The sequence below is a fragment of the Salvelinus alpinus genome, chromosome 26 (genome assembly GCF_045679555.1).
Source record: "Salvelinus alpinus chromosome 26, SLU_Salpinus.1, whole genome shotgun sequence".
NCBI lineage: Eukaryota > Metazoa > Chordata > Actinopteri > Salmoniformes > Salmonidae > Salvelinus > Salvelinus alpinus.
In genome coordinates this window covers 10,123,609-10,147,411 of record NC_092111.1, presented here as the reverse complement: position 1 = coordinate 10,147,411, position 23,803 = coordinate 10,123,609, and the positions used below count along the sequence as shown (strand labels likewise).

Here is a 23,803-nt window from a genome sequence, read left to right as displayed (position 1 = left end):
AGAGACAACACAACACTACATAAGACAACAACATAGCAAGGCAGCAACACATGACAACACTTAACATCCTCCAAAATGGCGTAGCAGTCAGAGGTGTGTTTTGTCTTGTCCCGTCCTGTGTAAATATAGTTTTCCTTGTATTTTTCGTATATATTTTAATCTCACTTTCCATCTACGGACTGAATATAGTCTCCTGCAACCCGCATCACCCAATGTGGTACGAATTTGCTATTTTTATACTTTTTAACCGGAACCCTAGCTAGTAGTCAGTTAGCCACTGCTAGCGGTCTTCACCGTTAACTCGGACACCAGCCAGCCTCAGCTCGGTCAATACCTTGCAAGTCTGCACAGCGCGATATCAACCCAGAGCATATCAGACTGCTTTTTCTCTACCACATCTCCGGATTCCTACCGCAAGCTCTGAACCTTTACACCGGATCATCGCAGCTAGCTAGCTGCAATCCGAGTGGCTACTCCTGGCTAACGTCTCTGTCCCGAAGCAAGTGTAACGGATGTGAAATAGCTAGCTAGTTAGCGGTGGTGCGCGCTAAAAGCGTTTCAATCCGTTACGTCACTCGCTTTGAGACCTTGAAGTAGTGGTTCCCCTTGCTCTGCAACGCACTAGATGACCAGTTCTTATAGCCTTTAGCCGTACCCTTATCCTACTCCTCCTCTGTTCCTCCTATTCCCCAGGCACTCTCATTTGTTGACTTCTGTAACCGTAAAAGTCTTGGTTTCATGCATGTTAACATCAGAAGCCTCCTACCTAAGTTTGTTTTATTCACTGCTTTAGCACACTCCGCCAACTCTGATGTCCTAGCCGTGTCTGAATCCTGGCTTAGGAAGGCCACCAAAAATCCTGAAATGTCCATCCCCAACTACAACATTTCCCGCCAAGATAGAACTGCCAAAGGGGGTAGAGTTGCAATCTACTGCAGAGATAGCCTGCAGAGTTCTGTCATACTGTCCAGGTCTGTGCCCAAACAATTCGAGCTTCTACTTTTAAAGATCCACCTTTCCAGAAACAAGTCTCTCACTGTTGCAGCTTGTTATAGACACCCTCAGCCCCCAGCTGTGCCCTGGACACCATATGTGAATTGATTGCCCCCCATCTATCTTCAGAGTTCGTACTGTTAGGTGACCTAAACTGGGATATGCGTAACACTCCAGCCATCCTATAATCTAAGCTAGATGCCCTCAATCTCACATAAATGATCGAGGAACCTACCAGGTACAACCCTAAATCCATAACCATGGGTACCTCTTAGATATCATCCTGACCAACTTGACCTCTAAATACAACTCTGCTGTCTTCAATCAGGATCCCAGCGATCACTGCCTCATTGCCTGCGTCCGTAATGGGTCACTGTCAAACGCTCCCTAAAACACTTCAGTGAGCAGGCCTTTCTAATCGACCTGGCCCGGGTATCCTGGAAGAAAATTGACCTCATCCCGTCAGTAGAGGATGCCTGGTTGCTCTTTAAAAGTGCTTTCCTCATCATCTTAAATAAGCATGCCCCGTTCAAAAAATGTAGAACTAAGAACAGATATAGCCCTTGATTCACCCCAGACTTGACTGCCCTTGACCAGCACAAAAACATCCTGTGGAGTTATGCATTAGCATCGAATAGCCCACTGCACTGAGGCTAGGAAACACTGTCACCACAGATAAATCTACAATAATCGATAATTTCAATAAGCATTTTTCTACGGCTGGCCAGGCTTTCCACCTGGCTACCCCTACCTGGCCAACAGCTCTGCACCTCCTGCAGCAACTTGCCCAAGCCCCCCCGCTTCTCCTTCACCCAAATCCAGACAGCTGATGTTCTGAAAGAGCTGCAAAATCTGGATCCCTACAAATCAGCTGGGCTAGACAATCTGGACCCTCTCTTTCTAAAATGATCTGCCGAAATTGTTGCAACCCCTATTACTAGCCTGTTCAACCTCTCTTTCGTATCGTCTGAGATCCCCTAAGATTGGAAAGCTGCCATGGTCATCCCCCTCTTCAAAGGGGGAGACACTCTAGACCCAAACTGTTATAGACCTATATCCATCCTGCCCTGCCTTTCTAAAATCTTCGAAAGCCAAGTTAACAAACAGATCACCGACCATTTTGAATCCCACCATACCTTCTCCACTATGCAATCTGGTTTCCGAGCTGGTCATGGGTGCACCTCAGCCACGCCCAAGGTCCTAAACGATATCATAACCGGCATCGATAAAAGACAGTACTGTGCAGCCGTCTTCATTGACCTGGCCAAGGCTTTCAACTCTGTCAATCACCACATTCTTATCGGCAGACTCAATAGCCTTGGTTTCTCAAATGACTGCCTCGCCAGGTTCATCAACTACTTCTCAGATAGAGTTCAGTGTGTCAAATCGGAGGGCCTGTTGTCCGGACCTCTGGCACTCTATTGGGGTGCCACAGGGTTCAATTCTCTGGCTGACTCTTTCCTCTGTATATATCATTGATGTCGCTCCTGCTGCTGGTGATTCTCTGATCCACCTCTACGCAGACGACACCATTCTGTATACTTCTGGCCCTTCTTTGGACACTGTTAACTAACCTCCAGACGAGCTTCAATGCCATACAACACTCCTTCCGTGGCCTCCAACTGCTTTTAGATGCTCGTAAAACTAAATGCATGCTCTTCAACCGATTGCTGCACGCACCCGCCTGCCCGACTAGCATCACTACTCTGGACGGTTCTGACTTAGAATATGTGAACAACTACAAATACCTAGGTGTCTGGTAAGACTGTAAACTTTCCTTCCATACTCACATTAAGCATCTCCAATCCAACATTTTATCTAGAATCGGCTTCCTATTTCACAACAAAGCATCCTTCACTCATGCTGCCAAACATACCCTCGTAAAACTGACTATCCTACCGATCCATGACTTTGGCGATGTCATTTACAAAATAGCCTCCAACACTCTACTCAGCAAATTGGATGTAGTCTATCACAGTGCCATCCGTTTTGTCACCAAATCCCCATATACTACCCACCACTGCAACCTGTATGCTCTCGTTGGCTGGCCTTCGCTACATATTCGTCGCCAAACCCACTGGATCCAGGTCATCTATAAGTCTTTGCTAGGTAAAGCCCCGCCTTATCTCAGCTCACTGGTCACCATAGCAACACCCACCCGTAGCACGCGCTCCAGCAGGTGTATTTCACTGGTCATCCCCAAAGCCAACACCTACTTTGGCCGCCTTTCCTTCCAGTTCTCTGCTGCCAATGACTGGAATGAATTGCAAAAATCACTGAAGCTGGAGACTTATATCTCCCTCTCTAACTTTAAGCATCAGCTGTCAGAACAGCTTACCGATCACTGTACCTGTACACAGCCAATCTGTAAATAGCACACCCAACTACCTCATCCCCATATTGTTATTTATCTTTTTGCTCTTTTGCACCCCAGTATCTCTACTTGCACATCATCGTTTGCACATCTATAACTCCAGTGTTAATGCTAAATTGTAATTATTTCACCTCTATGGCCTATTTATTGCCTTACCTCCCTAATCTTCTACATTTGCACACACTGTACATATATTTTTCTATTGTGTTATTGACTGTACGTTTGTTTATGTGTAACTCTGTGTTGTTGTTTTTGTCGCACTGCTTTGCATTATCTTGGCCAGGTCGCAGTTGTAAATGAAAACTTGTTCTCAACTGGCCTACCTGGTTAAATAAAAGTGAAATAAAAAATTAAATAAATAAAAAACACAGCATGGTGGCAACACACCATAACAACAACATGGTAGGGGCACAAAACATGGTACAAACATTATTGGGCACAGACAACAGCACAAATAGCAAGAAGGTAGAGACAATACATCACACAAAGCAGCCACAACTGTCAATAAGAGTGTCCATGATTGAGTCTTTGAATGAAGAGATTGAGATAAAACTGTCCAGATTGAATGTTTGTTGCAGCTCGTTCCAGTCGCTAGCTGCAGCGAACTGAAAAGAGGAGCGACCCAGGGATGTGTGTGCTTTGGGGACCTTTAACAGTATATGGTCTGATATACCATGGCTGTCAGCCAATCAGCATTCAGGGCTCTAGTTTATAACGGAAAATAATGCAGAGCCGAACCTCCGGAGTCCGGATTCTAACGAAATTGCACGAGCTCCACCGATCATTAATAGACCACAAACCGACACCTACCGGAGCTCTCCAGATAATCCCGATTCGTAACACCATTGAAGTCCCTTTATTTGACGGGTTGGGGGTGAGGGAGAGGGGGACGGTATTAAGAAGAAAAAAAACTAATTTAGCAGAAAACCCTACTTCCTATACCCCGTCCGTTCCATCTGCTGCTTTCGGATCCAAGCCTGTCTGAAAGGTATTTACCAGCATCGAATCATGATTCATTGGTATCTGCTCAGTTCTAGCGGTTTTTTATTTGACCGGGAAATGTATGGGTTAAATTTGGCCGTTTTTTCGTTTGCTGGCTGGTAATTTGGCTGTTTGTTTTATGCATGTCTAACAGCTATATCTAATATGCGTGATTTAGGGCGTGTTACCGGTAATAGCGCAGCAGAATCGGGTAGGATGACAGTAATTACCTTCATATTCACCTAGAACACAAACATCATTATTATTTTACATGTAGAGAATAGCACTTCCCATAAACAAAGGCTAATAATAGAAAATAGAAACGGGAAAAATGACTATTGTTGGGCACCAGGCAGCATTTCATAGGCTACTTATGCTATTTGGGAAGGTTGAACGCCCTCTCTGCATCTTCAGATTGTAACCTATATCCTTACAATGAACACCAGAACAAACACTATGAGGGTTCGTCCCCCCACCCTCTCCCCCCTCAATCGTTTATGTAATTGATGAACGAATGGTAGTTCAATGTGAAATTGGTGATTCTTCATTATTCGTTTGATGTCCTGCCCAATGCGTTAATACGTGGACACCCTGACAGGACACCCAATCGTTAGGCTTCGTAATTAATGGGAACGACAGATGGCAAATTTAGCGTAGTCGCTGAGTAAGTGTTTGGTATGGTCACATATTCACTGTACTGAAGACAGAATACAAATCCACACGCGTGACAGAAATCCTAACTGGAGTGAGGAGTCTCCTCTATGTCTTTCAGATTCCTCAGGGCAGTATAGTCATCATCATTACCACAGCTGTGTATTATCTTGTTGGGACAGCCCATGCAGCGGAGCGTGACACACCCTTGTCGCACCACCGGTGTATAGACTGCACACTGTTTTACTGAGAGATAGAACAAGAAAGAGGATGCTGCTCGCGCGAGAGTGTGTAGTGGAGGAAGAGCGACACGGGGATGTCATACTGATGATATATGTGCGAGAAATTGGGGTGAACAATTTCAGCTCTGCATTTGTTAGACTCCTGACCTTTCAGAGTTCTGATTGATGTACATTGTTATTGCATGCGACAGGCTCAAGGCAAGCTTCACTCGAACGTAGATTAGCATCCTTCTTCTCAGATACTAAACACAACCCATTGGAAATCAATTGCTTTCAAAACTCTGGCTACACTTTGATTGTCCTGAATATGAGACGCAAATAGGGAAGAGCTAGTGCTGTAATTTCTTAATTTATGCCGCTGAAAGAGAGAATGCTTATTAAACAGCACTCTGTGTTCTTTCATGGTTGTACGCTAGATCTTTGGAGCCACTTAACTCCTTCTCCTTCCCATCTCCTGCCACTGTAAGCAGAATGGTGGTCTGAGCCTGGGCTCATGTCCACTCTAGTCTAATGGTGGTCAGCCTCATCATCATACAACGGAGCTGACTAATGCCCTGGGGAACTACAAGCCAGTCCTGTTAACCTCAGGAAATGATGTCAATACCACTGCAGACACCTTGGCTTTTTTTCTTCAGTGACAGTAGAATTTCCTGGGAGTAGATTATTGAATATGAGCTCTTCATGTCCAGATTTAAACTATACCCTATTATGTTTAGTGAATCTTCATATCTCTACATGCATGTACAATAATTAAATCCATATTTAGGTAAGCAATATCCTGCTGTAAAAACCACTTTTTATTTGGTGTTTTCAGAGATTCAATCAAGATGAAAATAATTGGTGTTGCCGTGTTTGGAGCCGTGTTCTGCACTGGTAAGCATATTGGAGAATTAGTCACCAGGGATTTAGGTTGAGAGGTTGAAAGAGCAAAAAGCAAAGTTTGACACAGTCACATGATTACATCAGATTTTATTCACATGAGTACACAATTCATTTATTATCTGTTCCTTTTTCCCCCCTCGTTAATTTATGGAGGGTTTGATGTTGTTGACAGCAGTTCTATTTTTGGCGGTGAGAATGTAGGGCATTTACATTGCAAGCGCTTTGAGATATTTGCCAAGTTCTGTGGTTTCTCTTCCAGCAGAACAAAGCATTTCTAACTTCTTGAAGGATCTTTGACAAAGAACATAAAGTAATGCTAAAATAAACCTCTCTTTTACTCTACAGTTCTGACTGCATCCCTGAAAGGTAAAGTCACGCATGATCTACAGTTTATTCTGTCTGTGACTGTCAAAACCTGAAGATTGAGTATGAATACCATCACTAACGTTTCCCTGATTCGGACATACTATTCCTTATACTCTTGAGTCCCCTTATCAATCTCCACCTCTTTTCCATTCTCTGTCTTCAGTCAAAGAAGAACACAAGATTGCTTTTTTCGGCGAGGATGTGCACATCCCACTCCCATCCCTAGACAGCACTGAGGTTCTCTTCAAGCCCGCCTCCAATCCAACCGCCGAGGTGGCCCTGATGAGGGACGGGCGGGTGGTGGGCCACCGGGCCCAGCTTAACTCCCTCAAGCACCTCATCCTGGAGGATGTGGGGGAGGAGGACGAGGGCATGTACATGATCAAGAACACCGGGGCGCCTGCCGATGTCAAACACATCCTCCTCCTTGTCAGGGGTACTGTTCTTCTAATTACTGTACAGTTAAATCATCTTCTGTCCGTTTAATTCTTCAAACTTTTCTTCTAATGTTGCAATCGACTTGTTTGTATCCTCCTTCTTATCGGTGTTTATCCAATACATTCACTGTCTAAGATTGTATCCTAACTCTGCACAAACAATGTAACTTAGACGCAGATATCGATCTAAATGAGAGTTTCTTGCATTTTTGCCTGCAATCGATTACGATCACTGTTCTGATGCAAGTGCAACTGTATAGGAATAAAATACTCCCCCTGAGCCCAGAGTGATAGAACTGTGCTGTTGTGTGTTCCCTGGCAGATTGCGCGCTGGAGCAGGTGGTCAAGTACGGTGAGACATACCACATCCCACTCAGCGACATCTCGGGCCCTATCACCCTGGAGTTCAGGCCCAGTCAAGCCCAGGCCAATCAGACCACGGAGCCACCGGCGGTGGTGCTTCTCAACCAGACTTCCATCCCCGCGGAAGAGTACAAGGGCCGTCTGAGTGTGTCAGAGAAAAGGGTGACTCTAAGCATGGTGCAGGGGACAGACGAAGGTAGCTTCACCGTACTGGACCGCAACGGGAAAGTCAGGAGGAGGTCATGCCTTAACGTTAAAGGTGAGATGAGGAAGACCAAAGTCAGAGAGGGAGTGGTTAATGTCAGAGATGGAAGGGAGATTATACTTTATCCAGGGGTTTTGAAATTGTGGTTAGTGGTGTGCCCAAAATATGGTTGACAAAGCTTGAAAGACACAGGCCAAGGTAAGCGCAAACAGAACTATTTGACAACTTTGATCCTTTTTTATCTCGCCCCTTTGTTCCAAAGAGCACCAGAACTTCGTCCACCTATCATATGGCAGTACTTTGAAGATCAACCTGTTTGTGGACCACACCAAAGTCAACCTCCTGTACACTCCAGACTGGGACCGGAAGGACCGGGTCATATTGGAGCAAGGAGAGCTAGTGGTGCCGGTGGACCCATCACTGGACGGCAGGCTGACTGTAGAAGGCTCCATGTGCATTCTGGAGAGGGTCCGGTTCAGTGACATGGGGCTCTTCAGAGTGACAGACCTGTTGGGGTTTCCTGTGACCAACATCTACCTGGAGGTAGAAGGTAAACCGTGGGTTGTCAGGGAGGAGACTAGGCCTTTAACATATGGATCCATGTATCACCCCTTTTAATGGTCTTTCCTTTCTCTTTCTTCTTATTGTCATCGATGGGACTGTCTATTTCACTCTATTGTTTTCATGTTGGAACTCTCCACATTCACCTCCCCCGTCATTCATCTCTCCTCTTTTCTTGGTGTTCCTTTCCTCCTTGTCTTCCCTTTCCTTCCTCCATCTCTCTTTTAGCTTATAAGTTACCCACGCTGTATGTTGCAATCCTCTCCTTACTGGGCTTCCTGGTCCTGCTCTTGCTGGTGTGCCTGTTCTCCTGCCTGACCAATGTGCGCCGTCGGGCGGAGAAGGCGAGGCAAATTGCCCTCATCGCCCAGCAGGCGGACAAGGGGGATGGAGACGCATTCGTCAAGGTAACTCAGCCTAACGCTTCCTCAACAGGACGGAACACTTTAAGACACCACGATACAACCCTTTTACTATAGTTAGGCAGCATCTGCTTTATCACACCTGTGTGCTATTCTCATGTCGAAACACTTACATTTATTAACAATTATCGGCCATTGTCTCTTCAAGAGCGCGGTTTTCCTGTTTTGGTTATTCATGAATATTCTGGAACCATGTTACTATGATTGTAGGCCTAATATAGTCGTAGAGCAGATTGCAAAGTGATTGTTAGAGAAATATTGGTGATGGTAACCCCTCTTAGAGGGATAGTGAGACATATTGGATTCCTTACCCTGTAAGCGGTCTATGTACAAGGTATGACAGCAACCCATGCTTTGGTTTTGTTTACCTTGCCGTTGTTTCAACTGCTAACCGTTTAGCATTAGTGGCACGAATCCAATCAAAGTCAATGCGAACAACATTAGTATATGTCCAAATCATCCTAAAGTATCTTAAAATTGGTTTTGTAACTCAATGTAGTTACTTAGAGATGATTTGGACAATGAAGCATGACAATGTTAACGTTGTTCCCATTGACTTGCATTGGATTTGTGCCACAAATGCTAAAAAGTTGAACAAAACTAAAGCACGGGTTGCTGTCATACCTTGTCCGTAGACTGCTTACAGGGTAAGGAAAACAACATGTCATTCTGTAAAATGATCACTTTAAGTATGGTCAAAGAAAGATGTCAGTGGACATCTAACTGTGTTTGTGAGTGTTCGTGTGCACCTTTGTCTGTCCCGCTCTCTTTTCCTTAGAGTGCATTCCTGTGTTTGTCTTTTAGTCTCAGATATATAGCTTTAATTACACTTAAGGTCCTAATTTACTTTTGTTAATTTGCTGGAATTCACTATGGAACAAAACCTGCCTGCCCAATGTCGGATTCCTGGATGTGTGGCGCTTTGAATCACACAAAATGAGATCATCCACATATCATTAGTCATCACTCTCTCCACATGGCAGATTCCATCACAGTGGCCATTTCAAGTGTTTTGTCTGCAGCCCACAATGTTGCCGTTGTCACACAATGGGATCACACATATATCATCGCTCACTCCATATCGCAGAATCCATCAGTGGCAATTTGAAGTGTTTTGTACATTTGCAGCCCACAATGTTGCCATTGTCCACCCATCATCTTTATCTCAATCCTTATGTATTTGGTCCACCCAATAGATGTCAGCCTAATTACAAGTTTGGGGAAAATCTAGTTAACGATTTGCCTTTGGTTACATTTCTCCCTCTTAAAGGAGCCTCAGACGGAGCCTCTGCTTGGTGAGAGAACTGTGTTCTGGCTTCATTCCGTAGTGTTAAGTGGATGAATCTGTATTGGTGTTTGTACTAACGCTCTGGGGATGGTCATAGAGTCACTATGCTGTGTGGGCCTCCTACCACCGTCAGTGATTATTTGTCTGTGCCATCCATTCCTCACCCCTCCCTCCTTTCGCCCAAATCTCCAAGCTGACAAATAACTGCAGTTACTCATTCATGATAATTCATGATAACTGCAGGCATAGCCTCAGTGCAAATAAGCATACAGATGCAGCCGTCCAATACGATTCAGCTATTCTCAAGCACACATGCACATATGTTGTTGTTGGGGGGCGGAGTTACAAGGTAAACATGTATTTATGTGTATGTGTGAGTATGTGCTGATTTGTGTGTGTGTGAGTCTACTGTGCGTTTGTTTAAGATCGGGGCAGTAGCGATTAACATATCAATTGGATTGGTGATACTGGAATAGATCTACCACTTGTTTTCTTGATTATATGCAGTGGTACATTGGGAATTGCACATGGGGAACCAGGATATGTCCACCTAGTTTGTGGCACACTTACAGTAGCCTACATGCAAAGTATACAGACATAATGTGGGTTTAGGCTGTATAATACACTGGATTAAGTTGCCACTAAGATTATCACTGCCGTACAGTATGGTATTATAGCAATTAGTGTTCTCTAGTAAGGGAATACTGTGGAGATGAGTTCATAGACATTAATTAGTGCATCAAATAACTACTGTACTGTACATCGACCAAGAGCATTATGCATTATGACATCATGTAGTTTAAGAGTACGTGGGTGGGTTCTCTGGACACAGATTACTCCTGGACTAAAACACATGCTCAACGGTGAATCTCTGTTGAGGATGCTTTTAAGTCCAGTTACAGGCTTAATCTGGGTTCGGGAAGCCGGGCCAATTCAAGTACTGTAGTAATTACTCAAAGTATTCGACACTGTACGTCCAAGTAAGATTGTATTCTTGATTACCAAAAATTTAGGGGAACTCTATTGCTTAATCAGCTACTAGCCCAACAGACGTTTGTGTCAAAGGTGTGCCATTTCTGTTTGTTTCTATTTGTCTGTGTCTACGTGTGTGTCTGTGTAATTTCTGTACACCTGATGCTATACATTTGTGTGTTTGAAAGTGGTGTACCGTAGATAATTTACATGTATATATTGTGACATGATGTGAGGGGCCTCTACTGTTCTAATCCCCCTGTAAGGTGTTTGCTCTGGAGGCTTAGACGACACTATCAATATGCAGCGAGGCTTCATGTCCCACTTCATTATGGATTTCTGGAGATTAGGTCGACAAACCTGGACAGCCTGTCTGATTGCCTTTGCGCTCCCCACAGCAGTTTCCGGAGCGCTCCGACATAAAAAATCGATTGATCTACCTCATCTCTCGCTCTCTCCTGACATACACACTAGAATGCGAATCCCTGTCCCTCAAGAACGATGGCTCCCCGAAGCCTGCTCCTCTAAACTTCCAGTGTGTTCTTTTCACGCCAAACAACTCCAGTCGCTCAACTTGTCACTCTATATATACACACCTTACGATCTTATACATCGATATAAGAGCTTAATGTGCAGTACATGTACAGTTTTTCCCGCCAACTCCTATTTACCTGTATGTGTTTTTTATGACGCATATATATACATGATGTATACACGATGAAGTGAACCTGTGATTGCTACTGTAATGTGCTTGCCGTGGGTTCCTGCTAAAATACGACCCTCTTGTGCTGTTGTTGGTAGGTTGTTCAAGAGGCCTATACGCGGTTCGCTGAGGAGTCCACTTTGACGTCTACGTGGGACAACAGCAATGCTACAGAAAGCACTGAGGTCACTATTAAGGTAAGCAGGAAAACATTATGGGGTGGGAAGTGGCCTACCGGTGCGCATGTTAAGTTGCAAGAGGAAAACAGATTCCACCATTATAATTGCAAATGTTTTAAATAAAGACAGACATAAACAGAAATACGGGGGTAATGTTTCCATAAAAGGCTGAAAATAACCAGTCTACACGCCAAGCAGTACCTAAACTACATTTGCAGAAACATCCGAAATGAATCATTCATGTTCTTTTTTTGCTGACCCTTTCTTTACACACCCCTCCACCCCACATGACTTTCCTTCCACAGGGTCTGGAGGTATCCAAAGCAGGCCGCTACCACACTCTCTCCTCGGACAAGAACTTCCTGGAGATGAGCGACTCGGGGGTAGAGTTCAACTCCTCCGGCCTCCCGTTAGACAGCGAATACGAGACGGACATGCCCCAGACCTTTACCTCCCACAAGTTGGTCCTCAACAACTCTGACAGCGTGGCAGCCACTGTCATCCCAGAGGGAGATCAAAGCGCCAACCGGAACCCCGACTTGGCCATGAGACCCAGCCCCGTGACCCAGGCCCGCTCTGAGGCCTACGCCCCTGAAGAAGACCTGATGGGTAACAGCACGCCAGAAATGACATCCAGGGGCGCCGAGCTGGCTGGAGGACTTAAGGCAGCCGACAGTGTTGCTGAGCCTGCCGATAAAGCAAGAAGCCCATTGATTCCCAGTGCCACCGCAGAGAGCACCATCCCCTGAGAGCTCCTGCATTGTATTCCTAAAAGTCAGACACAAACCACCTGACACCCTAACAACCTTTACTCTTCAGCCTCAATTACTCCCCCACTCACACAGACACTACCCAAATCCTGATCACTGCTTTTTTAACCTAAAGCTACAAAAAAATACTTGGTGTAAAAATTGCCACTCTAAATGCACTAGACTTTCTAAAGAAAAAAATACAAGAACTTAGCTCATTAGAACACATGAATTCTGTGCATACGGGAAATGCATGTGTAACAGAGTTAAGAACATACCGTAAGCTCACTCCACAGCTAGGTTGAAATGTCACGGATGGAGCCATCCAATTGGTACCTTTTGGGTGGCTCAACCCGTTGGAATGTTGTCAAGGAGGGCGGTCACGTGTGTTGTGAAGCAGAGGATCACTGGGTCGAGCCCAGTATGTGGCAGTTGGACTGTGGAGGAAGCTAAGCTGTTAACAGCACACTGACCCCCGTTACACATGTTTTTAAATTAGACTTAAAGCCAGAATGTATCCTTAGCTGGCCCAAGAGGGAATTGACAGTATTAATTACTGCGTACTGCATGCATTCCTAAGAACCACAGACTCAGAGATAATATCTAAGATAATGCCAGATTAAAATGTCCAAAAGGAATGAGTGCACATTGATATCAAAGCATTTTTATTTTTTAATTTTTTTAATAATCCTGTAAAAATGTATCCCAGATTTCCTATAATGACAAAAATGATGACATTTCTGACAGAGCTACAATATATTTAATCCATCTTTCTTATTAGCATTGAATGTTCCTACCACTGATACTGTATGTGGGGACATAGACATAGCAGCAAAATGTATGACATAGGCCCAGGGTAATAGACCAACTTAATTTTACAAATAAAATTGTAATACTAGACTAACAAAATCAATAAATACAACTTTATTTTCTAAAGAAATCTTGGTAAATAACGCTTCTGACAACCATAAGCCCATCGTTTCTGACATAGGCCTATACCGCTACAATTTCATTACATAACAGAAATTACAGGCAAGGCTTTGGCACCAACTCAGAGAAAGCGCTTGTCTCAGCATATAGCCTCTATAGAATACCAGAGTTGGAGAGCTAATTCTTGATAACTGATACAAGCCTCGTAGATTGAATAACACCATGCTATGCAAGAAAGCTTGTTGTGTCCCTGGGCATGTAACAAGGTGTCCAATCTCTGCCACTTTTGATGACATCATCCAGTAAAACACATGTTTACTACATCCCTTATCTTGCAACACAAATGACCCGGAACTAATACAACGGCAACTTCACATCACGCCATTTTGAACCCATCTCCATAAGAGCATGTTTCTCATTACAACCCCAGCCACTGCAGAAAAAGCCTTGGAATAGGGACTTCTGGTTGGAAGGGACCTGAACATTTGGATCGTTGCCCTTTAATAAAGACAGACTCAGGAGTGATTGTGGAGGAATACGATGACATTCAGACCTATGACATCCAATGCTAATGCATGATGTCACCCTTCCTTTTTTTTTTTTTATCCAATTGGTAGCTACAGTCTTGTCTCATCGCTGCAACTCCCATATGGACTTGGGAGAGGCGAAGGTCGAGAACACGTCCTCCGAAACACAACCCTACCAAGCCGCACTGCTTCTTGATACAATGCCCACTTAACCCATAAGCCAGCCGCACCAATGTGTCGGAGGAAACACCGTACACCTGGCGATCGTGTCAGAGTGCACTGCGCCCGGCCTGCCACAGGGGTTGCTAGAGCGCGATGGGACAAGGACATCCCTGCCGGCCAAACCCTCCCCTAACCCGGATGACGCTGGGCCAATTGTGCGCCGCCCCATGGGTCTCCTGGTCACGGCCAGCTGCGACGGAGCCTGGACTCTAACCCAGAATCTCTAGTGGCACAGCTAGCACTGCGATGCTTAGACCACTGCACCACTCGGGAAGCCCCCTTTTTTCATTCCTATTTTGCCTGACTCCACGGCCCAAAATGAACTGAGTGCTGAATTGATAAATGCTAACGATTAAGCCAACTTTCCTGACAGACTGAAAACACATCGCTTCCTGAGATTGGCGCGCCAACAAAGCCAGCAAGTTATTAAGATTCAATGCACTTGCTGCTGCATTCATCACGGTCTTTATTCATCACGGTCTCTACTGTCAGATTCATTTATTTGAACCAAACATCCCACCCAGAATCTCTAAACGAATAACAGTCGCTACTTCATCTCAATTCAGTACAACATTTTTTCAAACGCATTGTATTTCAGATAGGTGAGGATGCATGACTAGATTATAATAACGCAGTAAAGTCCCAATGCAAAACAGAACATGAATCTTAATCCAACATCGTGATTGCTGAACTGTTGACATTTCATGATTATTGTATTGTCTAAATTCTATGAGAATTGTACTGTCAAATAGGCCTAATATCCCGGATCTATTCAATACATTCAGCCTGAACAGGAAAAAACGCAGAACCGTTCGCCAACCGCTCAGATAACATCAGTGAGAGCTGTCTGTCTGTCCATTTGCTGCAAATATATATTGCAAAGTCATCCACCATCAGTCCATTTGCTTCAGTAACACTATATTAATACACCCATTACAACATCTGACAAACCATTCCACTAAGGCTTCCCATTGGTTTCAACTCTAGTCCAATCAGGTTCTGCATATTATTAACGAGGGCATTCTGTATGACGATAATTGGTGTGTGTCACATGATCATGTTAAAAAGGTCAAAACAAAGGGAATGAAGGGGTGTAACAGTCCCAGGGACGCGGCATAGTTGTTGTTGGGGACAGCGTCTGCTAGCAATATCGCTACCTTGTGTTGTGACCGATATAGGATGTCCGTGAGTGGAACTCAATTGAGTAAGGCAGACATGATTGGTGTCTGAAAGAAAAAGCACAAATATAACTTGAGAAACAGTTAAAAGTATAACAAAAATGTTAAAAATGAATTTAATTGCAGCTGTTGTAAATAACACTACCTACAAAATAAAAAGTATGATTCTACATTCCTTTTTTTGTTGAAAATTAAGGTTAAATGTTTTTAGTACAACATGAGAATGCTGGACAGCGTAAATAAATATCTTATGTGTAAATTCATCATATATGATGTAGCTACTTCATCGTTGATATTCTATCGGCTATTATATTGGTTTTGTAGAATATAATTTATTTATAGATTTGTGTTCAATTGGTGTTGAATTTGCACTAATTATTTAGAATTGATGACAACTTTGACTAAAGACAATGTAAAAGCCACCTTTAAAGCTATCGTTTTCATATCAGGTAACAAGCTACTAAATCCATGGTCTGGTGAGGTACATTTGACCCATTCCTATTTTAACTAATTGAAGGGGGATTGATTTTTCATTGAATCTTGAGCAATATCTGCGCTTTAGCACTGAAAAAAAAGAAAAAAAAAGATATATATCTAAAAATCTTACTTTACAAATATTACCCAAAGCTCACAGTCAAGCACTCTTGTATATAGCCGAGATATATTGCATGTGTATACAGCCAATACTGTTTCTTACTGCAAAGTTATGCAAGATTTTATATCCCTGAGTTGGGTAATTTATCCTTTCACTATGTTCATAGTAGTTATACTGATACACGTAATGTAGGAGATGCCTTAGACTGAGTGATCAAGGAGACATAATAGCAGTAAAATGCCTATTTTTCTGTCTCTCATTCTCTTCTCTCTTTTGCATCACACATCATCTACCTAGAGTATCACACGATAGTATCCGCACCTCAGAATGTTTTTTGGAAAATGCTAGATGTGCTTGAACATTTCATAAGAACTCTTAGTATCACGACTACTTTAACTAATATTACACTTTTTTCTTCTTATGCAGATAACTGCTGTCAGCTATAGTGTACCTAAAAACTACTGCTGCATGTTGAGCCGTAGGTCGCCTGTGAGACAGCAGGAATACTGTCATATTTAAATTGCAACGTAAATACTATCTTTTTGGTGTCTGTTCATGCAGTCAAAGAGGTATTCTCATTGTCAATATTACTATGGCTCAGACTGGAATAATGTACACGTCGCCCGCAAAAGCCATTACAAAATCACCTCTGCAATTTTCACAATGATTCTATTTCCTTAATATTGATGTCAGCCAACATGGTATGTAAACAAATGGTCACCCAGAGTTGAGAGTAAGTATTGGGGTGACTTTGTGCTCTATACAGGTAAAAAAAGTGGGATTTCGGCAACAAAGTACGACCATTCATTACAAAGTACGACCATTCATTAATAGTAGTATTTAGTATTCAGCAATATATGTCCATTTAATCTACTTCAGGGTTGAGTTCACAAGGCCGAAGTCCATAGCTGAATTCAGCTGAATGGTATACCTACCCGGCAGGTTTATTTCAGGTACCTTGGTGGGAAAAGATGTCAGATGTATTCAGGAAAACTGCTTCTGCAAATGAAATGATGCATGCTAACCTTGGTTGTTATGATTACATTTGATTGTTTTGTTTCATTTAAAATTAATTACTTTCCATACTTGCCTGTTAGGTTTAAGTCCAGAATTCATACTGTTGGCTCTCTAGCTATATTATCGTTGACTTTTATAATACTTCGCTATCACGTACGAACAACTATGCCCTTGTATGCTAGAATTAACCATTTTGAAAATGTTATACTTTTGGCATCATGCACAGATTCTTTTCCCCCCTTTTTTTCTGTAATGACTGAGCAATGTCCATTAAAGGATTTTGAAGAGACTGATGGAAAAGGATGCCATAATTGTGTCTCGTGTCAGTGCCATGTCTGCAATAATATTCTTCCAATATAATGAAAATACTGAGCTGAGGTAAACTCACTAGGGAACATTCTTAGTGTTGGAGGGTTGGGAAAGTAATTTCCATAATGAAGTCAAATTCTGGAAGTGAATCGAGATTCCTCCTGTAACGTGTAGACCTAGGGCCTACTGGAGGTGTATCTACAGATTGTTACACAAGACGATGTGATATAACCAAAGATTGTTGGTGTCCATTACTGAATGTTATAAGTTTGCCTATACAAAACTTCAACAACAATTTTTCTACTAACCTGCATTTGGTGATACTCTCTTTGTTCTCGATTCAGGAAAACAGTTATCTTTATAAAATGTCTGTATCCAGTTGCAGGTGGTTCTACAAACACCATATAAAACTCAGGAAGATAGTAAATACATGTTTTGTATCGAGTGAGATATGCTTACTGCATGCATCTGTTTTAGTCGCCCTGTCACCTACTTCTACATGTGGCCATGTCTCATAGAAAGGACTTGTTCTGACAAAGATGCTGGGAAATTCTAGATGTGCGGCGGCTAAGATGGCAAGGAACCTTCGTTTGTGCTGCTTTTTTTGTAGAACCACCTGCAACTGGATACGTCGTGTATAAGAAACTGTTTTCTAGAATCAAGAACAAAGGGAGTTGCAGATTAGATGCTAAATCTATGGCGCTGTTTGGTATAGGCAAACCTGTAACGTTCAGTAATGGACACCAACAATCTTTAGTTATATCACATTATCTGGTGTAGTAGGCCTACAATATGTTGCTACTGCAGGTGCTGCAGTGCACTGTTCTAAGGTGGAAGCCACACGGTATGAAACGCTCTAAAAACCTTACCTTATCAATTTATTTTTCTTTGATAATTTCCTGTCTTAATTACAGGAAACTCTGAAATCAACAGACACCATAGCCTATCAACTGACTAACCACCTACACCTTACCTGCGAGTTTCATATGTAATAGCTGGCCAAGGTAGCTACAGTACCACTCTGTTTCAATTAAAACTATGCCATAGCTGTGAGTGACAGAACAGAGGCGGGCGGAAATGGCGTGAATCAAGCGCAAGGAAGCCTGGATGGCGCGCCAAATTTCAAAGGACTTCCTGGGGAAAAGAACGCGAAAATCTCCGTTCAGCAAACAACGACGTTTAAATTGGACATAAGTTATCAAAAGACTAAAGTATATAGACAGTTTTAAACAATCGGCAGCGTTAGCATCATATTTAGATAGTGGATAAGAATTCAAGTGCAGCAGATTCGAGCCACTTTTGTGGAGGTATGACTTTCAATGTGGATTACAGGAACTATCCGGCTGTCTACGCCTTGATTGTGAAATGCTTTTTCCGAGTAGTGTATTTTGACATCTTAATATGATACACCTCTTAATCGGTGTAACGATGGTTTAGTTTGTTGACATTTGCATAGTCATCTTGGCAAAACTATTCGTTGTAATTTAGCTAGTTACCTAACAAAAGTGATACACTTGTTGCCCACTGCTTTGTCCCTGTGTAATTTCACCGCACGAGCCTTGTGCTACACTAGCAAATCAGCAGCACTGTCAGGCATACAGTAACGTTAGCTATTAGCTACATGCAGTTTGTTCGTTTTTCATAGAACAATGTGCATCATATTGGTGAATGCTCACAACGGCAAGGTAGTACCTACAATTCAACTACATGTAAAAGTCTATTTTGTTGCGTATTTTTAATTTATGCAACTTTTCTGAGATACAGAGTGCAGCTATGGGAAACTTTGATGGGGGCCACAATCTGAACTCATCATGAGAGGACACAGTGATCAGGGCCTGTCTGAAGCCTTTCTGCAATTCTGACTGACATAACAAGAGAAACTGCTGATGCGCAACCACATTTCGAATTGCATCTGTGTTTTCTAACTCAACAGTAAGCTGAGATCCCGATTTGAGTTCCTAAAATATATTTTTGGAAGTGTGTGTGTTCGTTTTTGGAAATTGATCTGCTGGCCTACAAAAGGGCCAGATAGGGCAATAGAGCTGGGAATTGCCAGGGACCTCACGACACAATACTTAGGTGCAAATACGATATGTATTGTGATTCGATGTTCCAAACATATTGCTCACTATATGTCTTCTGCAGAGAGTGTAACGGATGTGAAATGGCTAGCTAGTTAGCGGGTACGCGCTAGTAGCGTTTCAATCAGTTACGTCACTTGCTCTGAGACTTAAGTAGGGTTTCCCCTTGCTCTGCAAGGGCCGTGGCCTTTGTGGAGCGATGGGTAACGATGCTTCGTGGGCGACCGTTGTTGATGTGTGCAGAGGGTCCCTGGTTCGCGCCCGTGTCGGGGCGAGGGGACGGTTGAAAGTTATACTGTTACAAGAGCATGAGACAATTGGTTTTGATCAGTCGTGGCAATAAGTTTTGAAAATCGGCTCAAGTTATAAAGATGGAGAACAAGCTATAGGATAAAAAATGCTCTACCAGAGTTTTGGCACAGGTACAGCCGACTAGCGCTAGCTAACACTACCTAGCAAAGAGTAGATTTCCAAATCGATACTTGGAGTCAAAGTATCGATATAATATCGTCCAAAGTAGTAACGATATACTTTTTTCTCCCCATCACTAGGCAATAGGATGCTACATTGCCATCAATCCATAGATTGATCACTTGTGTCAAATATGAAATTGTCATAATTGATTATATTAGCAATATAAATGAGTTAACTATTTAAGGTGTAGACAGGCTGAGTGAGTCATATGAGCATTCTGTCTTACAAACGTTCCCTCTTCTGTCTTTTCAGGTTGAACCCACCTCAAGCTGCCAGCTCTAGCTCCCAGCCTTTACGTGTCTATTTATGAATTACTTAGCTTAGTCAAATGTACACGGTATTACAACTAATATTTAGGTGACATTACTCAGCAAATAACCGTGCAGGTTATAGATTGTATCCAATACGTTTTACTATTAAAACAATTGTTTGAATGTTAAATCTGTTCAAATTCATTCTACGCAACATACTAAGAACAAAGCTTTTACCAGCATTACAGACATTACAGTTTTTGTTATCACATTCACTGACTTAAGTGCTATTTAAGCAATGGAAGGCTCTATGTAAGAAAGTATCTGTCACTGACTGGGGTGGGCATCGGTGAGTCGTGGCCATGCTGTCCGGAGTCCAGCCATGTTTCCAGCTGCTGAGAATCGGCTTGTCCTCTACGGATTCAGCCCGGGACCTGTACACGTTCCGGCCTGCGCTGACCCACTCGGTGTTCCGGCTGGGCCGTGCGGCAGAGCTGTGTGATGTCACACTGGACTCAACGTCTGTGTCTCGTATCCATGCCGAGCTGCATGCTGAAAGGGAGGCGGAGGGAGCAGCTGAGGGGGGCTGGAAAGTGCAGATAAAAGACCGGAGCAGCCATGGTGAGTTCCACACCATCCCACATGATTACAGTACACCGTTCTTCGAAGAATCACCATCAGAGACATATAACTGTGATGTAGTCTGATATGATGTGTCTGTCATTCTATCTTTGGGAGGGAATTAATATTTATTTTGTTAATTTCTTGTAACATATTCTACAACTACACACACTTGTGTTTAGTTTCCTTAGGTCTCATTAAATTCTATTCTACTAGCCTTTCATCTGAGCATTCTCCTCCACCTTCCCATGCCAGGTACCTGGGTGAATGAGGTCCGGCTGCAGCCAGATGTCCAATGGGTGCTCTCAGATGGTGACACGCTCACCTTCGGCGGCCAATCAGAGAGAGGGAGCCCAGAGTTCTACTTCCTCTTCCAGAAGGTTAGCGTGCGGCCGTTGGACTTTGACGCCATCACCATCCCAAAGGCCGGCACCTTCTCCTCCGACCTGAAGAACCGAATCAGAACGAGCCTGGACCGCAAGGCGGTGGCCAACTTGGATCTCAACAGGGCGACTGTCATTCTGAATTCCATCGGAAGCCTGAGCAAGATGACTGGGACTCCTTGGACATTTAAGAGGTGTGATGGCAATATCACAGACACAAGCTCCACCTCCTTGCCCTTTACATCCTTGGTCCCGCCCTCCACCCCTCCTCCCTTTCCACCCACTACCTCTGTGGCCTCATCCAAGTCACTCCCGCCCTCATCCAAGAGCAGGCGCAAGTCAGCCCACACTGTCCTTCTGGAGGATGACAGCTCGGACGATCCCGGGAACCACCGAAGAGTGAAGGACGGGCCGAGTGGGACGAAGAGAAGGCGCCTCTACAAGTCAGAATCTGAGGGTTTCCATGCTCATTTACCCAAAACAGACCAGGATGTACGACGCCAGTTTGAACTGAAACACGTGCCTGTGCCCAAACCGATCGCAAACTGTCACACCATCGTCGCTAACGGCAAACTCAACCATGTTTCCTTCAACATCAGTCAGAGGCGGGAGATCAACCCAAACAATCAAAGGACTGGCCCAAATGTGAACGTCTCTGTGTTTCGCCAGCAGAATATTTTTTCGCCGCCATCCTCTGGGCGGGGAAGGCAACGGGCTCACAGCTCCCCAGTTTACTCCCCTATGGTGGTGGGAGGAACGAGTTACACCCTAGGGTCTCCATCCTTGAGGATCTGCAAAGAGGATCGAGGACGGGCAGGGCAGTTTGCTAGATTTCACATCACCTCTGGGTAAGAATGCCCTCATGTGACAGCATCCAAACTACAGTGACATTGCTCTATCATATATTTGTATTTCTCATTGTGCATTTTATTTTTCTGGAAACGAATATGCTCCGTTCTCTCTTCACATTCTCAAATATGTATTTTTTGTGATATATAGTGAATACGTTGAAAGTCGAATGTGACACTTCGCTCTTCTCCCTCCCTCCCAGCAAGCGGCGGGGCAGACCAAGGAAGCACCCTCCTCTGCGGCCCTCCCTTCCCCCTCCTTCCTCTTCGTCTTCCTCCTCCTCCTCGTCGTCGTCCTCTTCGAGCTCCTCCTCGTCGTCCTCAGAAGACGAAGTGGAGGGAGTGTCCCAGGGGGTGGAGCCGTGTGCCGCGCCTCGCTGCCGCCTGCCCCAGCAGGACACGGTGCAGTGGGTCCAGTGTGACGACTGCGACGCCTGGTACCACCTGGACTGCCTGCACTGCGACCGCAAGAACCTCCTGCTGGACCCCAACGCAGACTTCCACTGTGGCTGCTGCTGATACAGCAGGAGTGGGTCACAGACCCCTACACTAGAGTACACTTAATGCCTTAATCATACCACAATGAATTATGGGGGGAAAAGTACATTTTATTGTTGTATGATGAAAATATATGTTGTACAGTGTTCGTGGAGGTTTTTTAAAGTTGCGACTGAGGCTCTTATGAACAGTAGGATGGGTGTCATGTACCTAATGGTTGGAGGCTTCCCTTACCTGACATTTTTCTAAGTGTTCATCCAAGCTCTGATGTTGAGGAACAGTTTGAGGAATACAATGAAAGCTAGAACTTGGGTTAGCGGTGGTAACCCCGGGGACTGATATGAACTGAACTATTTTAGCCGCACAAAGGCTACTCTGGTGAACAGTACAAGTCTCGAAATGAGTAGGCTTACAGTGACAGACTGTAGGTCTTTGTGAATGAAGTCCTTCCATATTGGGTTGTGAATAACCCTGCTGTTGATGGGGCTAAATGAAGGTGGTATTGGAGAATTCGCCAAATTCATATCTGCCGTAACACAATATGCATCGCAATGCTCTCATCACACAATACGAATAATCGAGCAAGGATCTGCTTAGCTTGAGTCTATCCCGTTCGGTAAAGATGTCTACTCAAAAAGATGAGCGTGGGTTTTCTGCGTTCACACTCTGTCGTTGTGTTGATATTGATCTATAACATGCCGACATAATTTGTGCTTCTGTCTGATGACGTCGATTTATATATCTAACTATGTATGCATATCTGTCCAAAACACGACTAGATTTCAGCTGTAGCGCAGGGACGGCCAACCTCCTGCAGGGTTTTGTTCCAGCCCTACTATAACTCACCAGTTGCTCCTCGGGATATTGATTGGCTGAACCAGGTGTGACACAGTACGGCTGGAGTAAAAGCCGGCTCTCCAGGAAGGAGGGTTTGCTACACCTGATGTATGGTCGCAAAAGATTTCACACTGTCTTCACTTTGATGATTATAAGATCAGCTCGTGAGAGCGCGTTACCGTTTGGATGTTTCTCTTCAAAGTTATTAGGGAAGAAATAAAATGTGTTGATGGAGTATATTTTTCAACCTGTAGTTCACAAGTCCGTCTGTTCACTGTGAGTCGTATTGAGAAAGTGTTACACACACACACCTATTGGCTATTGAATTACCAGGTGCGCGGTTAAAAACGGTGCTAAATTGCAAAGAAACTTCAGCACACTGGTGATCTTGACGCAGCAGCTTCACAGATTTAATTGATCTTCTGCGGAGCATCAAGATCACCAGTGTGAGCTTCTTTTCAATTCACCATGATATTACCAATGACTCATACTCCGGCCCTCTGGGGTACATATCCATCTAGTTATGGCTCTGGGTTGTGAGTCGTGATAACATTCTCTGGCCTTTCTAATAGCTTTTCATCCAGATGTTCTTTCTCCAATTGGAGTACGTCTTCTCTCAGGTTAGTGAGGTGTGCCCTAAAGCCCTGGTTAACGTGATACCAAG

The 23,803-nt window shown here is 43.8% G+C and overlaps 2 protein-coding genes across 2 annotated transcripts; both read left to right on the top strand.

Moving 5' to 3' along the window:
- The first annotated feature begins 4,150 nt into the window (after positions 1–4,150).
- Positions 4,151–17,126, top strand: LOC139554626 (uncharacterized). Its single transcript, XM_071367585.1, has 9 exons — positions 4,151–4,355; positions 6,056–6,114; positions 6,469–6,489; positions 6,653–6,925; positions 7,249–7,548; positions 7,757–8,044; positions 8,284–8,462; positions 11,539–11,637; positions 11,925–17,126. Exons 2-9 carry the CDS (start codon positions 6,069–6,071, stop codon positions 12,366–12,368), a joined length of 1,650 nt encoding a protein of 549 aa, XP_071223686.1. The 5' UTR covers positions 4,151–4,355; positions 6,056–6,068; the 3' UTR covers positions 12,369–17,126.
- Positions 17,127–18,191: 1,065 nt separating this feature from the next.
- Positions 18,192–23,386, top strand: LOC139554625 (transcription factor 19-like). The gene is made up of 4 exons (XM_071367584.1): positions 18,192–18,453; positions 19,954–20,573; positions 20,829–21,804; positions 22,008–23,386. Exons 2-4 carry the CDS (start codon positions 20,315–20,317, stop codon positions 22,321–22,323), a joined length of 1,551 nt encoding a protein of 516 aa, XP_071223685.1. The 5' UTR covers positions 18,192–18,453; positions 19,954–20,314; the 3' UTR covers positions 22,324–23,386.
- Positions 23,387–23,803: the final 417 nt, after the last annotated feature.

What these genes read in the sequence shown, in the direction of transcription:
- LOC139554625 (XM_071367584.1), top strand. Translation starts at nt 20,315, where the DNA reads ATGCTGTCCGGAGTCCAGCCATGTTTCCAGCTGCTGAGAATCGGCTTG. An exon ending in AAAAGACCGGAGCAGCCATG is followed by an intron (nt 20,574 to 20,828) that starts GTGAGTTCCACA and finishes TTCCCATGCCAG; the next exon opens with GTACCTGGGTGAATGAGGTC. An exon ending in AGATTTCACATCACCTCTGG is followed by an intron (nt 21,805 to 22,007) that starts GTAAGAATGCCC and finishes CCTCCCTCCCAG; the next exon opens with CAAGCGGCGGGGCAGACCAA.
- LOC139554626 (XM_071367585.1), top strand. Translation starts at nt 6,069, where the DNA reads ATGAAAATAATTGGTGTTGCCGTGTTTGGAGCCGTGTTCTGCACTG. An exon ending in TCTGACTGCATCCCTGAAAG is followed by an intron (nt 6,490 to 6,652) that starts GTAAAGTCACGC and finishes CTCTGTCTTCAG; the next exon opens with TCAAAGAAGAACACAAGATT. An exon ending in ATGGAGACGCATTCGTCAAG is followed by an intron (nt 8,463 to 11,538) that starts GTAACTCAGCCT and finishes TGTTGTTGGTAG; the next exon opens with GTTGTTCAAGAGGCCTATAC.